Source organism: Brassica napus, chromosome A2 (assembly GCF_020379485.1).
Source record: "Brassica napus cultivar Da-Ae chromosome A2, Da-Ae, whole genome shotgun sequence".
NCBI classification, from domain to species: domain Eukaryota; kingdom Viridiplantae; phylum Streptophyta; class Magnoliopsida; order Brassicales; family Brassicaceae; genus Brassica; species Brassica napus.
The window spans coordinates 16,115,330-16,134,258 of NC_063435.1; the positions used below are offsets into that span (position 1 = coordinate 16,115,330).

An 18,929-nucleotide genomic window follows, 5' to 3' on the forward strand; every position below is an offset into this window, starting at 1 on the left:
CTTACATTGAAGTCATCCATGATTTTATTCCGAGATTCTGGTCAAACCTTGCTTATCTTGGACGACTTTCATGTAAGTCGTCGGACGGACGACTTCCGTGTAAGTCATCTAGAAAAAAATAATTTTTTTGTTTTATTTTTCAATTGCAAAACGAACCTGAGACGACTTTCATGTAAGTCGTCTAGGTATAACAAAATATTGATTTTTAAATTTTCTATTGGACGAGTTACGTGTAAGTCGTGCAGGAAAAGTCAAATTTCTGACACAATCCGGTCAAATGCATAACTAACCTGTTTTCCCTAGATGACTTACATGTAAGTCGTCTCGAGTCTTTTTAACAAACAAAGATGGACGACTTCTATGTAAGTCGTCTAGGTTAAAATCAATTGCAAAACTAACCTAAATGGACGACTTCCTAGAAGTCTACTAGACGACCTACGTGGAAGTCGTCTGCATCAATGTTTAATAAACTTTCATTTTCTCTAAAACTATAAAGACTTTTTATATTATTTTTGTTAATTCATGTATATTAATCAATATTGGGGCTACTGAATGAAATTTATAACTTAATTGGTGATATTTATGAGGTTACCAACATTCATGCTTAGTAAAGTTTCTAGCTAATTGAGAAGACTTTTGTGGAAGTCTTCTACGTTAGTTTTCGTAAATTTGTTAAGTAACTTTAAGATATGTTTATTTAATTTTCAAAAGTGTTAAGTAACTTCAAGAATATCAAGTAACATGGTTTAATGTGTCTTCTCAGATCATAAGATATACTTTTTACTTATGTATCTAATGAAAGTTTTATAGCTTTGAACTTATGTAATGTTTTATCTGTTGTGAATTTGACTAAGTTTTCTTGAGAATTTTTCTCCATTAGTTGTAATAAATTTGTTTAATTTTTTGTGTTATTGTGTTTTTCTATTGAAGTTGTTTCAATAACTTCAATTATGTCAAGTAACTTAAGCAAGATAATATTGTGGAAAATGAACATATTTACCAAATTTTTTCATTAATATATTTTTAAATTTACAAAAAAAAATCACAACTAAAGGAGTACACATGCAAATCACAAAATATACCACAAACAAAACTATTATAGATCATTCCTCTACAAAGACAAGCTTAGACTCCACTTGATATGGAAGAAGACCTCGTCAGAAGACTTCCTGGAAGTCGTCTGGAAGACTTCCTGGAAGTCGTCTGGAAGACTTCTTTGAAGTCGTCTGGAAGACTTCTTTGAAGTCGTCTGGAAGACTTCATGGAAGTCGTTTGGAATTCTTCTAGCGCATTATATTTTAGAAGACTTTCGAGAAGACTTCCGAGAAGACATTCCATAGGTCTTCCAAAGTCTGATCCAGATCTGAAAAACATGTATATCAAACCAAGATATGAAAAACATGTATATCATATCAAAAAACGTTCAAATGGCTTAAAACATAGAAAATAAGTGGAAAATTAGATAGATATACTTATATAGAACACACAAAGTACATATTTAATTGGAAGATGAGAATCATCTGATTAAAAATCTGCAACAAAAAGATATATTAGTGAGAAAAACATGAGTCAAAAATGAAAAATTCAGATAAAGTTTAGTGTTTTCAAGTCAAAGAGATTAGAGTGGGTTTGGAAAGTTTTAATTTGGGAAAATGTATGAACTTTATGCAACAGGAGGTTACCAAATGAAGAAAAATCAGACATAAAAACTTACCAAAACACTCAGAATTATTATTTTGATTTAAGTTATTATTTTATTCACAAAAACATGTCTTTCAATTATATTTTTGACTACATAATTTTACATCGATTGAAACTAAAATTAAAAAAAAAAAGAATTTATTAAAACAAATTAAACAGAACGTTTAACCATATAAGAATCCACTTATTTTACATTTTTTATTTTATAATTGGCACAAAATTAATGTTGATTAATTAATAAATAAAAATCTATTATATTATTATGATAATATAATTAATGTTTTGATCTATTGTTAAGATAATATAATTAATAAAATTGTTAAACTCAGTGAAATATGAAAAACAATTAATGTATTTATATTAATGAAATACTAAAAAGATATTATATATTTTTTATACCGCTATCCATGTTTTTAAACAATTCTCATTTATATTGTTATCTATGTTTCCAAACAGTATCAAAAAGTATTTTTGTTTTAATAATATAGATAGTTTATCTCATAATTTCATGTGCATACCTCTGGTATTTCTCCTGGTCTCCACCAAAATTGTGTCACTAGACTTGTTAGCTTCTTCATCACCGTTTTTGGTATGCGGAAGCAGGACATTACATGGTTTGGTAAAACCGTTACCACAGATTTTATTATCACATTCTTTCTTCCCTTAGTAAAAACCTTGAAATTCCATCCGTTTACTAAGATTGAAAGATGATGAAACCGGCGGTGACTGAGAAAAATCAAACGGAAGAAAGTTTTTGGCTCCATGTGTTGTTTTTTGTTTCTTTAGTGAGGTAGATCAAAGTAGCCAGCCATCACATTATATAGAAGAAAAAAAGGAAACAAGTGGCTTAGTTAATTACGTCACTGATCACCAGTATTGAAAATAGACAAATCGTCCAAAAGATAAAATATCGAACCCCTAGGAAGTAGAATCTTATCTTTGACGATGGAAGATTAAGACAAACAAAATTCGTCCACACATTGAAACTTTCAGTGTGATGTACTGTGCCGTGGTAGTGTGGTACATGCATGAGTGAAAAGTGTATAAACTATGGTGGATCGTTAGACGGGCTTTGTCGTAGATTGTTTTAACATGAAATATGATCAAGGCCCATTTGTTTCAAGTAGATACATATTTAATTGATTCCCTCTCTCCACCTTCCTGATATTTACAATCAATGCCTCAGTACACAAAATAAATAAATAAGGGGACAACAGATCTCCTTGTCATAAACCTCTGTGTGGTACAATAAATAAATAAATTGTGCCACTAGACTTGTTAGCTTCTTCATCACCGTTTTTGGTATGCGGAAGCAGGACATTACATGGTTTGGTAAAACCGTTACCACATATTTTATTATCACATTCTTTCTTCCCTTAGTAAAAACTTTGAAATTCCATTCATTTACTCTATTATTCAAGCGATCTCGAACAAAACCAAATTAAAAAAAATTAAAATTTAAATAATAAATAATAGTATTTCTAATGTGAAAATTTGGTGTAACGATTGAAAATAGAAAATAAAATATAACACCAAAACATCAAATTTAGCATTGAAAACACCAAATTTGGCATAATAGTCGGAGTTGTCTTTCGTGTTTGATTTAAAAATTATCGGTTGGGTTAAAGTTTTTCTGATACAACCATTACCAAAAACGTTAAAAGCAACAAACAGGTATTTTGAGAATGTTAATTTTTTTACAAAATATTGTCATTTCAGCAATTCAAAATATCAAAAGAGACAAGGTCCCATAGAAAATTAAATTTAAAAGTATATCAACAATTATTAAAATCTTTACTTTAATAGTAAAAGGTCACACACATATACATTTGCATATAATACATCCGGTTTCCAGTTTACATCTCGCAACAAACATTGTTTTGACTAATTAAAGCACCACGAAAATACAGAAGGAAAAATCTATAAGTTTTATTCCGTACTTCACTCATTTCAAGCAGATACATATTTAACTTCACAAACCGGGAGATCATGTTCGAAGTTTGGGGCGGCCCTAAGGATTGGATTGCGCTCGAAGAAATTTGCGGGTTTCAAATCAAAACTCGAAGAAACTGTAGGCATTATTGGAAAGTCTTCTTGACATGGAACGTGATGGAATCCGAGTGTGTACCACACAACTATATCCGTGTTCTCTATGTCTCTATCCCTGCATAGCACCAATATTAAATTAAACAAAACAATCAAATCTTAACTATATGATGAATAATTAAAACTTTCATTTAATTTACCTGTCTGACCAAACTGCAAGAGTATCATCTCCATGGCTTTGGTAAGTGAACAAACCGGCAGCCCATTTCTCGGTCTTATTATACGGTGTCACCCAAATTTGATTATTGGTAAAAGCTGCTCTCTTCTGCGGAGGATCATCATGGTCAAGCAAACTAGCCGCCGTGGCTCTAGGGACGATCTTGTAACCCGTGGGGTTACCGACCCGGGTGGTTTTAGCAGAATTGACAACGTGGAATTCAGATGGATCGTACAAACTAAGTTTGATCTGAGCGTCCTTTTCGGTTTTCACAATGTTCTTAACCGCTTTCATGTAACTCTTCCTTGGAGACTCGCCTGGCTCAGTCATCTGCCTCTTGAGGTTCACTTTGAGAAATGAATTGTCCGGGCCATCGACGTCGAGGTCAAGGTAGAAAGTGACATAGTGATCATGAATTACTCCTATTATATTTTCAGCCAGAAGCGTGCCGTGAAGCTCTTCTTCGTTACCTTCTTTATCTTTATTCACTTGATTTTTGTTTTGATATGATGTCCCTTTCACCATTAGAATTCCACTAAGTCCCACCTAGTCATTGTCCATACATTTGTGTGGTTTGTGACAAAAACGAATATTTATTGTTCCACGGAACTTAAAAAAAATCTTTATTTTTGGAAGATATTGTAAAGTAGAAATTATAGTACCTTAGCTTTGATTAGCCCATCAGTTTGGAACTCATAATCAATGATGTAATCATAGTTACCTACCGAAGCTGCCATTCGTACCACTAACGTCACCTTTGGTCTCACTTCCTTTATCTATTTAATCAAAATGTAACTTATCTTAAGTGTAAGTAACACCATCAAGTTTTTTTAATTGAATCATTATAACCACAAATTATTTCTACGTAAATTTTGAATTATAAACAGCTAAGCAAATGGACTAACCGGTAAACCGCTGATGGGGCTTTCCGAGTGACGCCAACCAATATCTCCGGCGTAACGCTCGAAGATACAAATCATATTCTCTCTCACAAACGGCGTTCCATCAGCCGTCGTGAAAACTCCGTCCATATAGGCTGCGTTTCGTGGACAATCATTAAGCGGTACAAGCGGCATGGCTTGTAAACCAAATCCGTATTCACCTGCGTCCATGTAAGTCTTGAAGTACCACGCGTCGGATGGATCCATGTACGGAACAAAAAGCTCCGATACGAACCCTTGGTACATCACTTCACGTGTCTCTTGTGTATCAGGATCATGTACTCTAACTTGTGATAATACCACACCTGCTCTCGGGTCAGGCTTTAGATGAAATTCCCAATTTGCCCATTTCACTAGATGGTTGTCTTCTATTACGAAGCTTGGACCACGTGGCTGCTCGATCGAGATCGGGTTAAGACCTCTTGTTTTGTCAGTGGTCCCTAGGTTTTTGAAGCGGTATTCAGTATTGGCTGAACCGGGTATGGGAATATTCGGACCGGTATCAACTATCTCGATCACTTGCTTTGTATCTAAATCGATAAGAATAGTTAAACCTTCGATGGGTCGCATGTAGAAGTTAGCAGTACCTTGGCTTGAGTAACACTGACTTTTAATAACCCTTTTATTTTCTTCTTTTCTACCGTACCAGCCACTTGATAACGGGAAGCAATACACATCCGTCAGATTAACTCCACGAGAAACAATCGTACGGTTCACATCGGCGCTTGAAAACGGTGCGAACGTCACTTCGTTCATTTCTTCTAGAGTCATCATCGGGTAACCCGAAACAGGAACCGGACTATCCACTATGTCCACCCGACCAGAAGAAAGGTCAACGGTTAGCACGTGCGTGTCGGGGCCAACGCGTGCGATGACGGTAGCTTTTCTCGGAGGAAGTGGGTTTCCTTTTTCCCATGCTCTAACGAGATTCTTCTCCGGCTCTTCAAGAACGATGGAGTGGAACGCGTGTGGTGCGCCTGAGGAGAAGAGCGCGTCAGAGGAGAGGAGAGATCGGACTTTGTTAAACTCCATGACAGTGAGTGGGTCCAGAGGGTGGTTTAATGTGTCAGACAAGTGGTCATGGTTCTTGGGTTTTGGTTTAGGATCTTGTTTAGAAAATTGTGGTTTTTGTTTGTTGAAGAGGAAGTTTCTTGATGCACAAAGAGGTGAAGAGGAAGAGTCGGTGCAGTCAAGAAGCCCCGTGGTAGACGACGGCGCGTAGGGGAAGTTAGTGGAAGTGAAAGAGATGATGAAACCGGCGGTGACTATGAGAAAAATCAAACGGAAGAATGTTTGTGGCTCCATGTGTTGTTTTTTGTTTCTTTAGTGAGGTAGATCAAAGTAGCCATCGCATTATATAGAAGAAAAAAAGGAAACAAGTGAGCTTAGTTAATTACGTCACTGATCACCAGTATTGAAAATAGATAAATCGTCCAAAAGATAAAATATCGAACCCCTAGGAAGTAGGATCTTATCTTTGACGATGGAAGATTAAGACAAACAAAATTCGTCCACACATTGAAACTTTCAGTGTGATGTACTGTGCCGTGGTAGTGTGGTACATGCATGAGTGAAAAGTGTATAAACTATGGTGGATCGTTAGACGGGCTTTGTCGTAGATTGTTTTGGTTTATTATTTTTTTTTTTCAATTCACAAATATTTAGTAAATGTCATATTTTTATATATTTATGTTTTATTTTATAAAAGACTTAAATTTTTTATCTTTATTTATCGTATTTCATTTTAAATGACTATTTATGTTTAAATATTATTTTTTTAATGAATTAAGTTGGTACAACTCTAATAAATTAATTTTATTATGTGGTTAATATTTTAATAAAAAAAATTTATACTTTTAATAAAGATTTATACTTTTCAATGAAAAAATTTATTTTCTTATGAATGCTTAAATTATATTAAGAAAAGAAAAAAATAATAATTAAAAATAGTTGAAAAAAATTATTTAAACTTGGACTCAATGGTCCAAAGGAAAAAAAAATGTGAGAATTGAATCTGATTTCTTAATCGGCCCAAATGGCCCAAGAGAGATATGACGTGGGCTGGATCTCAAAAAAAAATGACCCAATATAGATGTGTTATTAATATTACTTGATTGCCCTTAATGAAACATGCAATGTTAGTAAAGAAAATGGCAGGCTAAAGTAAAAGGATAATAGGATTCTGCTTTAATAGTATAGATATGATCAATGTCCGTTTGTTGTAAGACTGAAAACCGTACTAAAAAGTTAAAGGGTCCAAGAGGTTTTTAAGAAGCCTAAATCATAACAAAATTTTAAAATAATAATATATAGAAACGTTTTGAACTTCTTTAGGGAAACAAATATAGGCGAGGAGATAAAAATATTTGAATATCAAGATACAATTGTGTGATACTATTTCGAAACACAAATATACAAATTCATATTACATACTAAAGCTTAGGAAAAGGTGTGAAAAGATTTATGTGAAATCTCTAAAATAATTTGCTAGAATTAGACTAATATTATTGACTATATATATAATAAATACAAAGAACAAATTACAAGATAAAAACTTTTAAGTCTCAAGTGAGAAAACTAAAAAGTGTGTATCAAATGATAGTATTAATGTTCATCTAAGTTCAACTACTCCATATATCTAAGATGTAATCGTACTTTTCCCCAGATATCTCGGCTGGTTATGTAACTGCTTGACCGCGACGTGGCCAGATCTTGGTTGTTATCGGTAGACTCGGAGCTCACTACAGCGGCAAAGTAGTCTTTTGGGCCGGAATAGTTGGGCTTCACCAATGGATCATGGGGTTCATTGCCAATTTAGCTTGTTTCAATTGGGTCTTTACTGGATAAGATTTTGTGTGCAAAATCCCGCTATAACAGTTGCTCCCAGCCCATTAACTGACACATAGTCATCTTTAATGGGCGGAAACACCTGAAGTCGTGACTCTTCAATCTCATATGTCGGATTAGTAATGATTATCCTTAATGATTGACGATGCATAAGCTAAGCCGTCGAAACATCACTTTCGCGAGAGGTAGATTCCCACGGGTCTCGTCTGTGTCTTGCAGAGAGACCAGTGATTTCTTCTTCTAAGAAGCAGAAGGGTGAATCACGGTGTGCGCGAATCGCTATGTGAACCGGATGCCGGTTTTTAGTGCTCTTAAGGCCGTACTATCATTTGGATTCATGATTCGATATCTTACCTCTTTGAACATATCGATGTAGGATCTAAGCATCTCATTGTGCCCTTATATTCTTGCAGAAAGGGCTTCTCCGAAACCTTCTCTTCCATGTAGAAGGAGTAATGTTTCAGAAAGGTGGTTATAGATGTGTGAAATTATCTATGAAATTTTCTTCTAAGCAAGCAAACCACTCAAGCGCGGGTTCGGTAAGATTTTTGACAAAAATCCTACAATGACCTATTTCTTTCTCCTCATCCTTGAGGTGGGCTCGGGCTATCGCAAGTCTAAAAGCGCGTATGTGAGCCTTAGGGTCGGATCTCCCTAAGAACTATGAGAACTTTATTTTCCTAGTGTCTCATCGACGAGTATTGGCTATCCGGTTTTTAAACTAAGTTTGACGCAGCTATTCTATTATGTGATTTAGTTTTGGCGCTGAACTAGTGTCCATATGGATCCCTTAGTTCAGTTGCATTATATTAGTGTTGGTTTGCTTGACATATCTTTAAGAAGATTTGAAGTCAGTCGATCCATGTTCCATTGATATGTGGCAATGGATTTGAAGTACTCAGCCGTTAATCAGAGTTGCATAAGGCAGCTCCTCATGGGTCACCTGAGGTGGTATGTTGTCTTGAGGGTCAAACTCTCAGGCGGGGTTTTGATGTGGAACGTGTGAGTTTTATGTGAATGCTGATACTTCGTGCCATTAATTTCTCGGTGTCTCGTATCCCGGTGGCAGAGGAAGTGGAGATCCCTTGTTGAGATGATTAACGACTTCGAACATGGTTCGAGGTGGAGTTACAAATGGTGGATGATCGTCGACATTTAGCTGTGCAGGATGCGATCCTACTTCAGACTTAGTGATGCTACTTCCTGTTTGTGATGCCAGGGAAGATATGTTAAGATGTTTTCGAAAAGGAGAATTAGGATCGGCCAATTAACTAGCTCCATCGACTGTCCCGCTTTGGAGTATTGGATATTGAGATTTTTGTAGATGGTGCTCGTGCCTCTCCAGACAAGCCTCAAAGGTTCGAGCAGCTGTCTCATGTCGATGCGTTTGATCTTTGAGTGAGATGAGCATCCCTTGGATCTTTACTAGCTTGTTCGATGAAGACGGAAGAACAGAGATCCGTCACTTACTCGATCTGGCTACGGCGGCAGACAAACCATTGTTTTGTTTTGTATCCAAGAGTTGAGTTGGTCAATAGGGAAACTTACCGGATTCAGGTTTTCTACCGAGGGAACGATTGGGAGAGTCGTATAGTTGTTGAAGGATTATCTTGAGCGGATGACTGAGATTCGTGCTTGATGGAAGTATGGCTCAGCTCTCCGATGTTGATGGTGCTCTACTGAGTCGTAATGACTTCATTAGCTTGAATCGGTGCATCGTTACGGTTGGTATCACTGGTTATGGGATCTATTTTGTTCTGGCTTTTCTTAGATTAGATTCTTGGCTCGTCCTTTATAACGCTCAGCTCGCTTAACTACTCTGTGTATTTAGGCGCACGTGTCATGCTTGGCTCTAGAGATCTTGTTTTGCTAGTAACCACTTGATGGCAAGGTGGCAAGGTCTTGGTTGTTATCCGTAGACTCGGAGCTCACTACTTCAAGCTGTGAGGCAGTCCTTTGAGCCCAAATAGTTGGGTTTCATCGTTGGATCATGTCTTCATTGTCAATTTGGCCTGTTTCAGTTAAGCCTTTATTGCATGGAATATTTGTGCTAAATCATGCTTGAGCACTACATTTTGAAGACTTACTTTTAGGGAAAAAAAATTGCGGAAACAGAATCAACACTTTGGGAAAGTGTTGAGGCACAAGCGTTGAACATACAAAGGGCAGCACACCATGTAGAGGTTACGAATCTACCGTCAATTCCAGGGTGATGGTGTTTTACAGATGGTTCTTAGAAAGAAAATGATTTACTTTCAGGACAAGATTGGTATAGTACTCTAGAAGATTTTGATGGTTTGTTGGAGGCACGAAATGTCAGGGCGAGTCTCTCTCTTCCTCATGCAGAGGTGGAAGCGCTACTTTAGGCAATGGAGTGCATGAGGAACTTACAACAGGTTCAGGTCACGTTTGCAGCGGATTCTTCTCAATTGGTGAAGATGGTTTCAAAACAAGAAGAATGGCCAGCTTTTGCAAATTATTTGGAAGATATAAAGACCCTGAAAGCAAGCTTTCTCAGCCCAGAGATCATTCATGTACCACGAACGCACAATTCTAAGACGGATTTTCTAGCACGCAGTGTAAGGATACAACCGTCTTTCGTTGTTCACATGGATGCAGAGCTCCTGGTGTGGTTAACAGAGTCAATATGAGTCTATTTAAGTTGATGACAAAAAAATACTTTTAGGGAAAAAATGAAGGATATTTGATATAAATTTTTAGTTTGTTTTTGTGATGAATAAAAAGTGTGTATATGGTAGGAGTATTATCCATCGATATCATAAATAATTTTATTTACTCTGGAATTAGAAGAAATAAAAATTTAATATATAATTATTTAGAAGAAATTTCATAAAGATTAATTAAAATATTTTTATATCGGGATATTATGCAAAATTTTAAGAAAAAACTAAAACGTTTTCCTAAATTGTAGATTAAATGTTCAAAATCATCATAGATTGTTATCTCTATTGGTAAAGCTTAATGTTTAAAACTTGAGATACCATGTTCGAATCTCAGAGCGGCTCCATTGTTTAGAAAGTTTCTAAAAGAAAAGAATATATTAGTACTATAATATGTCAATTACATTTTATTTTTTTAACCAATCAAAACATCTATTTCCCCATACTTGAATGATATCAGTCTTCTAAAGTTCTAAGCAAATTTTAAAAAAAAATTAAAACAGGATTTTTGTTCATCCTCTCTCATATTTTTGTTACTATTTCTTTTTTTTAAGCTGAGAACTCTTCTAGAATCCACTGTTAAAGGTACTCTCCGTAGCTGCAAAGAGTCTCATTTAACAACCAGCTATTATTCCTATTTCAAAAAGACGATAGACTTCGGTGCATAACTTCTTACAATTAAAAATAATAATTCAACGGTTTGAGCCACACTATGCAAAAAAATGTCTTTACATGGGATAACTTTGTGTCTTTCTTTCTTCCCAAAGAGAAATCCCCATACACACGTAGATATGCTAGTAATCTATCAATCTATACTAGGATTCTGCTCTTGGTTTTTGGAGTTATTTACAATGATATTCCATTTTCTTATTTAGATTTTTAAAAAATTAATTTTGACCAAAAATTAAACACACTTATTTCCATATATACTATTCTCTCCTCTATTTAAAGAATATTCCAAAAACAAAAAAAAATTAAAAATTCTAATAACTAAAATTCTCCTATTCGACTGGAATATAAAATATCTGTTGCTTAATATATATTCTACCGGAAGTCCTCAATGAAAACTTGCCGGTATGTTTAGAAGTGGCCAGAGTGAATGTGGTGGTAACTTAATTTTATGCGAGAATCTTTTACGACAGTGGAGTTTAAGGAAGGGATAGTGATTTATAAGACCGAACTTTGTGATGTTGTTATGTATAGGTTGATTCAAAGCTTAGTCTTTTGCTTGTGTTAAGTGACACTTGTGGTATAGGTTGATTCAAAGCTTAGTCTTTTGCTTGTGTTAGGTGACAGTTGTGAAAAGATTCTGGTTTTGTGTGAGTAGTTGCTTGGTGTACAACGCAGTCAACCTAATCATATGGTAGATGTTTGTTCGTGTTTTGATATTTTTTTATTACAAACAAATGTCATATTTGAATGTCTAATAGTATAAACACAATATTCATCCCCTTCTCTTTGTTTTTTTTTGTTTTTGCAGGGTAAAGTATCCGCATAAGATTTTTTTTACCACCCAAAAAGTATTTTAAAGTCATTTCTTAGCTTTCCCTTGCTGAATAAAAATAAGATTAAGAAGACAGTGTTTTCAGTAGTTTATGAACCTAATCTATGCTTTGTGGATGTATATTTAGGCTTTTGTTTAGTTTGCTTTAAATAAAGGTGTAGTTCCTCTTTAGATGTGTCAATCATGAAAGCCTAAATGCTTCTCTGCTCATTTTATTCAAAGCATACAATGACATTCACAAGTTATTTTCTATATAACAATTTATACCACTGTTTTCCAAACGATGAGATCTTACCAAACTGTTAATAAGTGACATTTATAAGCTCAATTTAAAGATTGGTCACTATGATTCTGATGATAACGAAGCTGAGTAGAGAATGATTAATGTGATTGGATGCAAGAATCTAATTTACAATCGATTCTATTTCTAATTAAAATCCAAACACCATATATATTTGCTTAGTCTTTTGCTTGTGTTAAGTGACACTTGTGGTATAGGTTGATTCAAAGCTTAGTCTTTTGCTTGTGTTAGGTGACAGTTGTGAAAAGATTCTGGTTTTGTGTGAGTAGTTGCTTGGTGTACAACGTAGTCAACCTAATCATATGGTAGATGTTTGTTCGTGTTTTGATATTTTTTTATTACAAACAAATGTCATATTTGAATGTCTAATAGTATAAACACAATATTCATCCCCTTCTCTTTGTTTTTTGTTTTTGCAGGGTAAAGTATCCGCATAAGATTTTTTTTACCACCCAAAAAGTATTTTAAAGTCATTTCTTAGCTTTCCCTTGCTGAATAAAAATAAGATTAAGAAGACAGTGTTTTCAGTAGTTTATGAACCTAATCTATGCTTTGTGGATGTATATTTAGGTTAGTTTGCTTTAAATAAAGGTGTAGTTCCTCTTTAGATGTGTCAATCATGAAAGCCTAAATGCTTCTCTGCTCATTTTATTCAAAGCATACAATGACATTCACAAGTTATTTTCTATATAACAATTTATACCACTGTTTTCCAAATGATGAGATCTTACCAAACTGTTAATAAGTGACATTTATAAGCTCAATTTAAAGATTGGTCACTATGATTCTGATGATAACGAAGCTGAGTAGAGAATGATTAATGTGATTGGATGCAAGAATCTAATTTATAATCGATTCTATCTTATATATTAAAACAGAAGTCACAACCTTGATTCATGTGTAATTTTTTTAAAAATAGACCTATTCATAGAAATTCATATTACATTTTAGTTCAGACTAATAATAAATAAAATTTTTAAAATATTTTAATCATAATATCTTTTGATATCTTTTCATTTTTAATATAAATATATTTATTTTAAAATTCTAACAAATCTGTTTAAAAAGATTTTTACAAGATCTTCATTTTTGAAATTATATTTAAATATTTTTGCTAATTTTGAAATTAGTTTAAAATATTATTATACATTAATATATTCAGTTATATAAAATTAAAAATAAAAAAATCTATAATATTTTGTTTATTATATAATCATAATCAATCATATTAAAATAAAATTATTATATTGAGCTAAATATAATAAAATTGTATTATATTTATATATTTTATTTTCGTAATTATAAAATATTTATGTTCAAAAATAAAATCTAATATGTTGGTAAGATGGGTTAACATTATCAAACTATATAATACATGTATAAAAATTAACATGTATTTCTTTAAAGTTAATAATATAAAATCTTTGTAACTACTTTAATCATAATATATTTTCATTTTAAATATAATCTATATTTATATATTATATTTTAAAAATTCTAATAAATCTGTGTAAAAATATTTAAACAATAACTTAATGTATTTTAAGTTATCGTTTAAAAATGAAAATAAATAAATTATATCCTATTTTATCTACTTTATAGTCATGATCATGTTAAAATATAATTATTATACTAAAATAAATATGATAAAATTATATTCAATTGATAAATTTATAAATTTTATTTTCATAAATATAAACTATTTATTTAAAATATAATATGATGATAGAACAGCTTAAAATTAACAAACTATATAATACATGTCTAAAACTTAACATATCTTAGACTTTTATATATACAATAATAAATTATCTAAAATGAATAAGCATAAAAATATTTGTAAAAAGAAATCCAGTTTTGAAAGACGGGTCAAAATTTAGCATAAATTAAATACAAAATAATTTTTAAATATATTTTCTCATTAATATATTAATTTGCTTAATAACTAAATGCAAATACAATAAGATAAATATATAATAAGAAGTGGTAAATACATACGGTTTAAACAATTAATTAATTATAAGATGTAAATTATAAAATTATTGTATTTGAAATAGTTATATAAATATTTAAGTATACGATTAACATTAAAAATATATACCACTTATGTTCTAAAACAATAATTTATGGATATAAAAGTACATGATTTAGTAAAATATTTAAACAATAACTTAATGTATATTTAAGTATACGATTAACATTAAAAATATATACCACTTATATACCACTTACAGCATTTAACGCATCTCGATCCGTGCAATCGCACGGATTTTTGTTTTCATTTATTTTTATATAAATATTTTTTTGATCAAATATAAACATGTGTTTTCAATTCTAAATTGGTATATATTATAATATATATGTGTCTATCAATTTTTAAAACATAATAAGTTTATGGTATATTTTTTAGTTGAATAGATTGTTTCAAACTTTTACATGTATTTTATCTTCTTGTATATATATATTTTCAGATTATAATTTCATTTTTAAAATCATAACTATATATATAAAGATTAATAAAATATTGTTTTATTGTCATATTCAAAGATATTGTAACATTTCACAAATTCAGAAAGTTTTTTAAAAAATAAACTTTTCACTTCATAGATTTATATTATCGAGTAAATAATTAAACATTTAATTTTTGTTTAATTTTTAAAATAAACAATAGTTTAAAATTTGTTTTTATTGGTTTAAGGTAGTAAAGATTAATCATTGTTAGATAATATGATTTTTGTTATTTAAAAAAAAAACTTTATAATTTGAAAATTTAACAACGACAAATATTTAAATAATTAACATATGGAAGTATAGTATTACAACATTAAATTATATCTATTTAATTTATACTATCTATAAATCCAATAGATCATCTATTGTTTAAATCCACCACCACTTCTATACTTAGATAAACAATTATGTGTTTGCAATGGTTTATTAGATAAATTTCTATCAAACAAGTTTATATTATATGGGCTTTACATTAAATATTAAACATAGTTTTTGAAGTTATATAAAAATTTCACATTTATAATTAATAATTTCACATTTACAATTAATAAACATAAACATAAATTAGATATGAATGTAATAGATGATATCAATACACCCTGTCTTAGTTTAAATAATATTACAATTCATTTAAATATTTTAATAATTTTATAAGTCAATGTACAAATTAATTTTACTAAAAATAATTTTAAAGTTAATTTCTTACTGTATTTTTCAGTAAAAAAATTAATTATTTCACAATACTAACATTTTGTATAGACGAAAAATTAACGTAAAACATAAAAACAAATGCTAACAAAAATCATTAAGACACTTGATATATATTTTATGTATAAACACATTTGTTATAATAATAAATATGTCAAAGAAAACAAACACGCGTTTTGAAAGTGCGGGTCAAAATCTAGTTAATTATATTTGAACTGAATTCCTATTTTACGTCAGGAAAATATACATGTACTATATCATGAAAGTGAATCAACACAATAATAGCACAAGGTTTTCTCCAATGAATGACACATCAGATTTTTAGAATCTTGTGAGACTGCCACGTCAATAAATAAAAAAAGTTGAAAGACCAATAAAAACATTTCAGTTGTACATGTCAATGTATACCTAAGCTTCTCTAATTTTCCAATTGTGTTCGTCATTATGTTTATATCGTCACCGCAAATACACAAAAACCCATTGTCGTTAGAATCATGTTGTCCGTGTTAGGTTTTCACAAGACAAAGTGAGAATCAAATGGCTATTTGCAGCTGAAATATTATCCTGTTCATGATTGAAGATGGAACTCGTGGGTTTTGTAGATCCAGAAGGATCAATATCTCTGGCATTTGCTTCGTGTCCTGTTATAGTTTTTGGTAAGGTGGTTGTTTTTAGATTAACTACGTTAATGAAATCATTATAAGGTTCACGTACCAAATAGTTACCAGAAGTCTGAGTCTAAAGGTGACTCCTTTATTAGGTTTTTATGTGAAAAAGAATATATTTTGTTTGTGGTTGTGTTTTGGTTTTACATTTAGTATCAGTAAGGATGATGTCTATTTGTGTGAGAAAGATTTAGCTGTTAGGGAAAAGCTTTTGGCTTTGTATCGGTTTAGCGATTACTCTTCTTTTAATTAATAAGATGAGTTTTTGCTTTACGGAGGAAAGTGACACACTGACTTTTGTTTATGAATTGTTGAACTTTTTACTCAACAAGATAATTGATCAACAAGATGTTAGTAATCTATATGTTGCATGACCTGAAACGTTTCTTGCTCCACCGAGATGATTTACCAGTATGCGATAGCATCAATTTCATTATTTTTGTTTCGATATCTGTGTTTATGAACTGAAGGATTCTAATAAGCTTAACATATGTTCTTTGCTGCAACACAGAAGGTTCAGAAAAGAATGAACATGAGAACATGGAGATATGTTAATGAATTATTTTTGGTTTGATAAGTTTAATGAATTGTTTCCAAAATTAGTTGATTCCTCTGCTGGCTCTTGCTGTGTATTTTCTACTTTCTCATTTGGCACCGGAGACCAGCAATAGGTAAGCATATTTAATCTAAACAGTTGTGATATATCTAGGAGCTCTATACTCGTATCGTCTTGTCTATGTTGGCCTTGCTCGTATGTTTTTCCACTAATATCCCGTTTTATACCTCTTTATTTTCAGATTAGTTTCAAGGAGTTGAAGATGCTTCCTCTGAGCCCTGCTTCAATTATGTTCAGTTTTTATTTGTTGTGGCAAGTAAAACCTTCAACTTATTTGAATCTCTCACTCCCACAAGGATCTCTTTCAATAAGATATTTCAGTTCTTACTATCTTCTCATAACACAAAAAACAATCAGATATTTCAGTTCTTACGATCATAATCTTTTAAATTATAAAACTCACCATTTTTTATTGTACCGACCTGATCATCAGCGGGTGGTGGCGCAGCTGCAAGAGGAGGAGGAGGAGGAGGAAGAGGGGGAGGGGAGAAGGAGAAGCCACCGTAATAATATCAAAAGCCTTAAAGTATATATACAAGACCGTATAAGTACCCACTGTCAGTACATCTTTGTGCTGAAACAGAATCAATAGCAAAGCTTATGAGAACAAAACAGAGGATTGAAAATATACTCCTCCGCTGCATTTTTTTCGTTAAGATGGTAAAGCAAAATCATTATTATTGTCTTTAAATATATCTGTCTGTTTCTTTAAGTATTGCTTCGTGACTTTATGGTATTTGCTCCAAACTGTCAAAGACATCTTTCAACTCTAAATAAAAGTGAATTATTAAATTTGTGCCAAAAAGAGGAGTGCCAAAACCAAGAAAGATAAATCATAAAACAACATATTTAAAGCTAAGCTAAAAATGTTTGATTATTCAGATAAAGTAAACATGAAATGTTAGTTTCATCAAATTACATAATCCTATAGATATTTTCCCGCGGCGTAGCACGGGTGTCGACCTAGTATTTTCAAAGATATTGAATGCATCTTTGAGATCACCAGTGGATTTTAAATATGTTATCGTAATATATTTTATGTTTAACACAATACAACTCACAGTTTTCTATTTCTTATGATCTTAATTCAGTAAAGTGGTTTGTATTTTTTTTTAATATTAGATTTGGAAGTATATTATTCATTTACTATGGCTTTATAAAAGCTTTAGACAAAAAGATCATAACCGAAGAACCGACCAAAATACCTGAATCTGAAACTGGACCAAACTCTTAAATAATGAATTGGTTTCAAAATTTATATATTAAAAATCACCAAACCGAGCCGAACGGGTACCCAAATAAAAAAATATTAATTATATATATACATATAGCATAGCTAAATATATATATATACACTTTAAAAATATATTTAAAATATTTGAAAAAGACTAAATTATTGTAAAGTATCTGAACTATCTGAACGTATCCGAAACTATCCAGATATTTTTATCCAAAGTAACCAAAATATCAGATTTTTTAATCTAAATCATCCTAATTATTCGTTATTTTATCGAAAATACATGTTATTTAACCTACACTACTTGAAATAGCGAACCAGAGCCGAAACCAAATGAGGACCAAAACATTTTGGGTATCTTTTGGTTCCTAATTTTACTATCGGAATCAATCCGAACCAAACCCAAAGCTATCTGAACCGAACCCAAACAAAAAATTGTTAAATAGTAAATGGATCCTCTATCCTCCTACCCGAATTACTTGATATTCAAAATACCTGAACCGAACCGAATTGATACAAATAATGCCCACGCTAGCTTATAACATAATATTGTTTTAAACCTTAACACATTAAATATTTCATATTATCTATTAGTAATACAGTTAAAGTTATAAAACATCAAATAATCAATTTATATACTACTAATATAAGTTAAAATAATAAACATCAAATAATCAATTTATATACTATTAAATATAAGTTAAAATAATCTATGAATAGATTAATTGTATAATATTTACATATAAATACAAGTCTAAATCGTTTATAAATATGGAATTAGTTTATATGATATCCATGTCGGTCTAAAATACAAAATAAAATTAGTCAATGTAAAATTATATGTAAATAATGTTTTAAAGTGTTATAATACTTGTGTAATACTTTTAAAATTATAAATATATTATACCGTTTATTCAAAGTGAAAATTTAATTACAAAAAATTAAAAATAAATA

At 31.5% G+C, this 18,929-nt stretch overlaps 1 protein-coding gene and 1 long non-coding RNA gene across 2 annotated transcripts; one reads left to right on the plus strand and one right to left on the minus strand.

Annotated features, from left to right (window-relative positions):
* Positions 1 to 3,483: 3,483 nt before the first annotated feature.
* LOC106396908 (primary amine oxidase-like) lies at positions 3,484 to 6,398 on the minus strand. The gene is made up of 4 exons (XM_048756740.1): positions 4,870 to 6,398; positions 4,627 to 4,740; positions 3,948 to 4,510; positions 3,484 to 3,865 (listed from the first exon to the last, which is right to left on the minus strand). Exons 1-4 carry the CDS (start codon positions 6,208 to 6,210, stop codon positions 3,652 to 3,654), a joined length of 2,232 nt encoding a protein of 743 aa, XP_048612697.1. The 5' UTR covers positions 6,211 to 6,398; the 3' UTR covers positions 3,484 to 3,651.
* Positions 6,399 to 15,003: 8,605 nt separating this feature from the next.
* Positions 15,004 to 17,068, plus strand: LOC125586897. Its single transcript, XR_007323432.1, has 2 exons — positions 15,004 to 16,793; positions 16,920 to 17,068. It is a non-coding gene; the product is annotated as an uncharacterized LOC125586897 (long non-coding RNA).
* Positions 17,069 to 18,929: the final 1,861 nt, after the last annotated feature.

Bases quoted from the DNA above. Each gene is read 5' to 3' on its own strand.
- LOC106396908 (XM_048756740.1), bottom strand. From the start codon at position 6,210: ATGGAGCCACAAACATTCTTCCGTTTGATTTTTCTCATAGTCACCGCC. The intron at 4,511-4,626 runs GTACTATAATTT...GACAATGACTAG, and splicing joins ATGGGCTAATCAAAGCTAAG to GTGGGACTTAGTGGAATTCT. The intron at 3,866-3,947 runs GTAAATTAAATG...GGTGCTATGCAG, and splicing joins CTTGCAGTTTGGTCAGACAG to GGATAGAGACATAGAGAACA.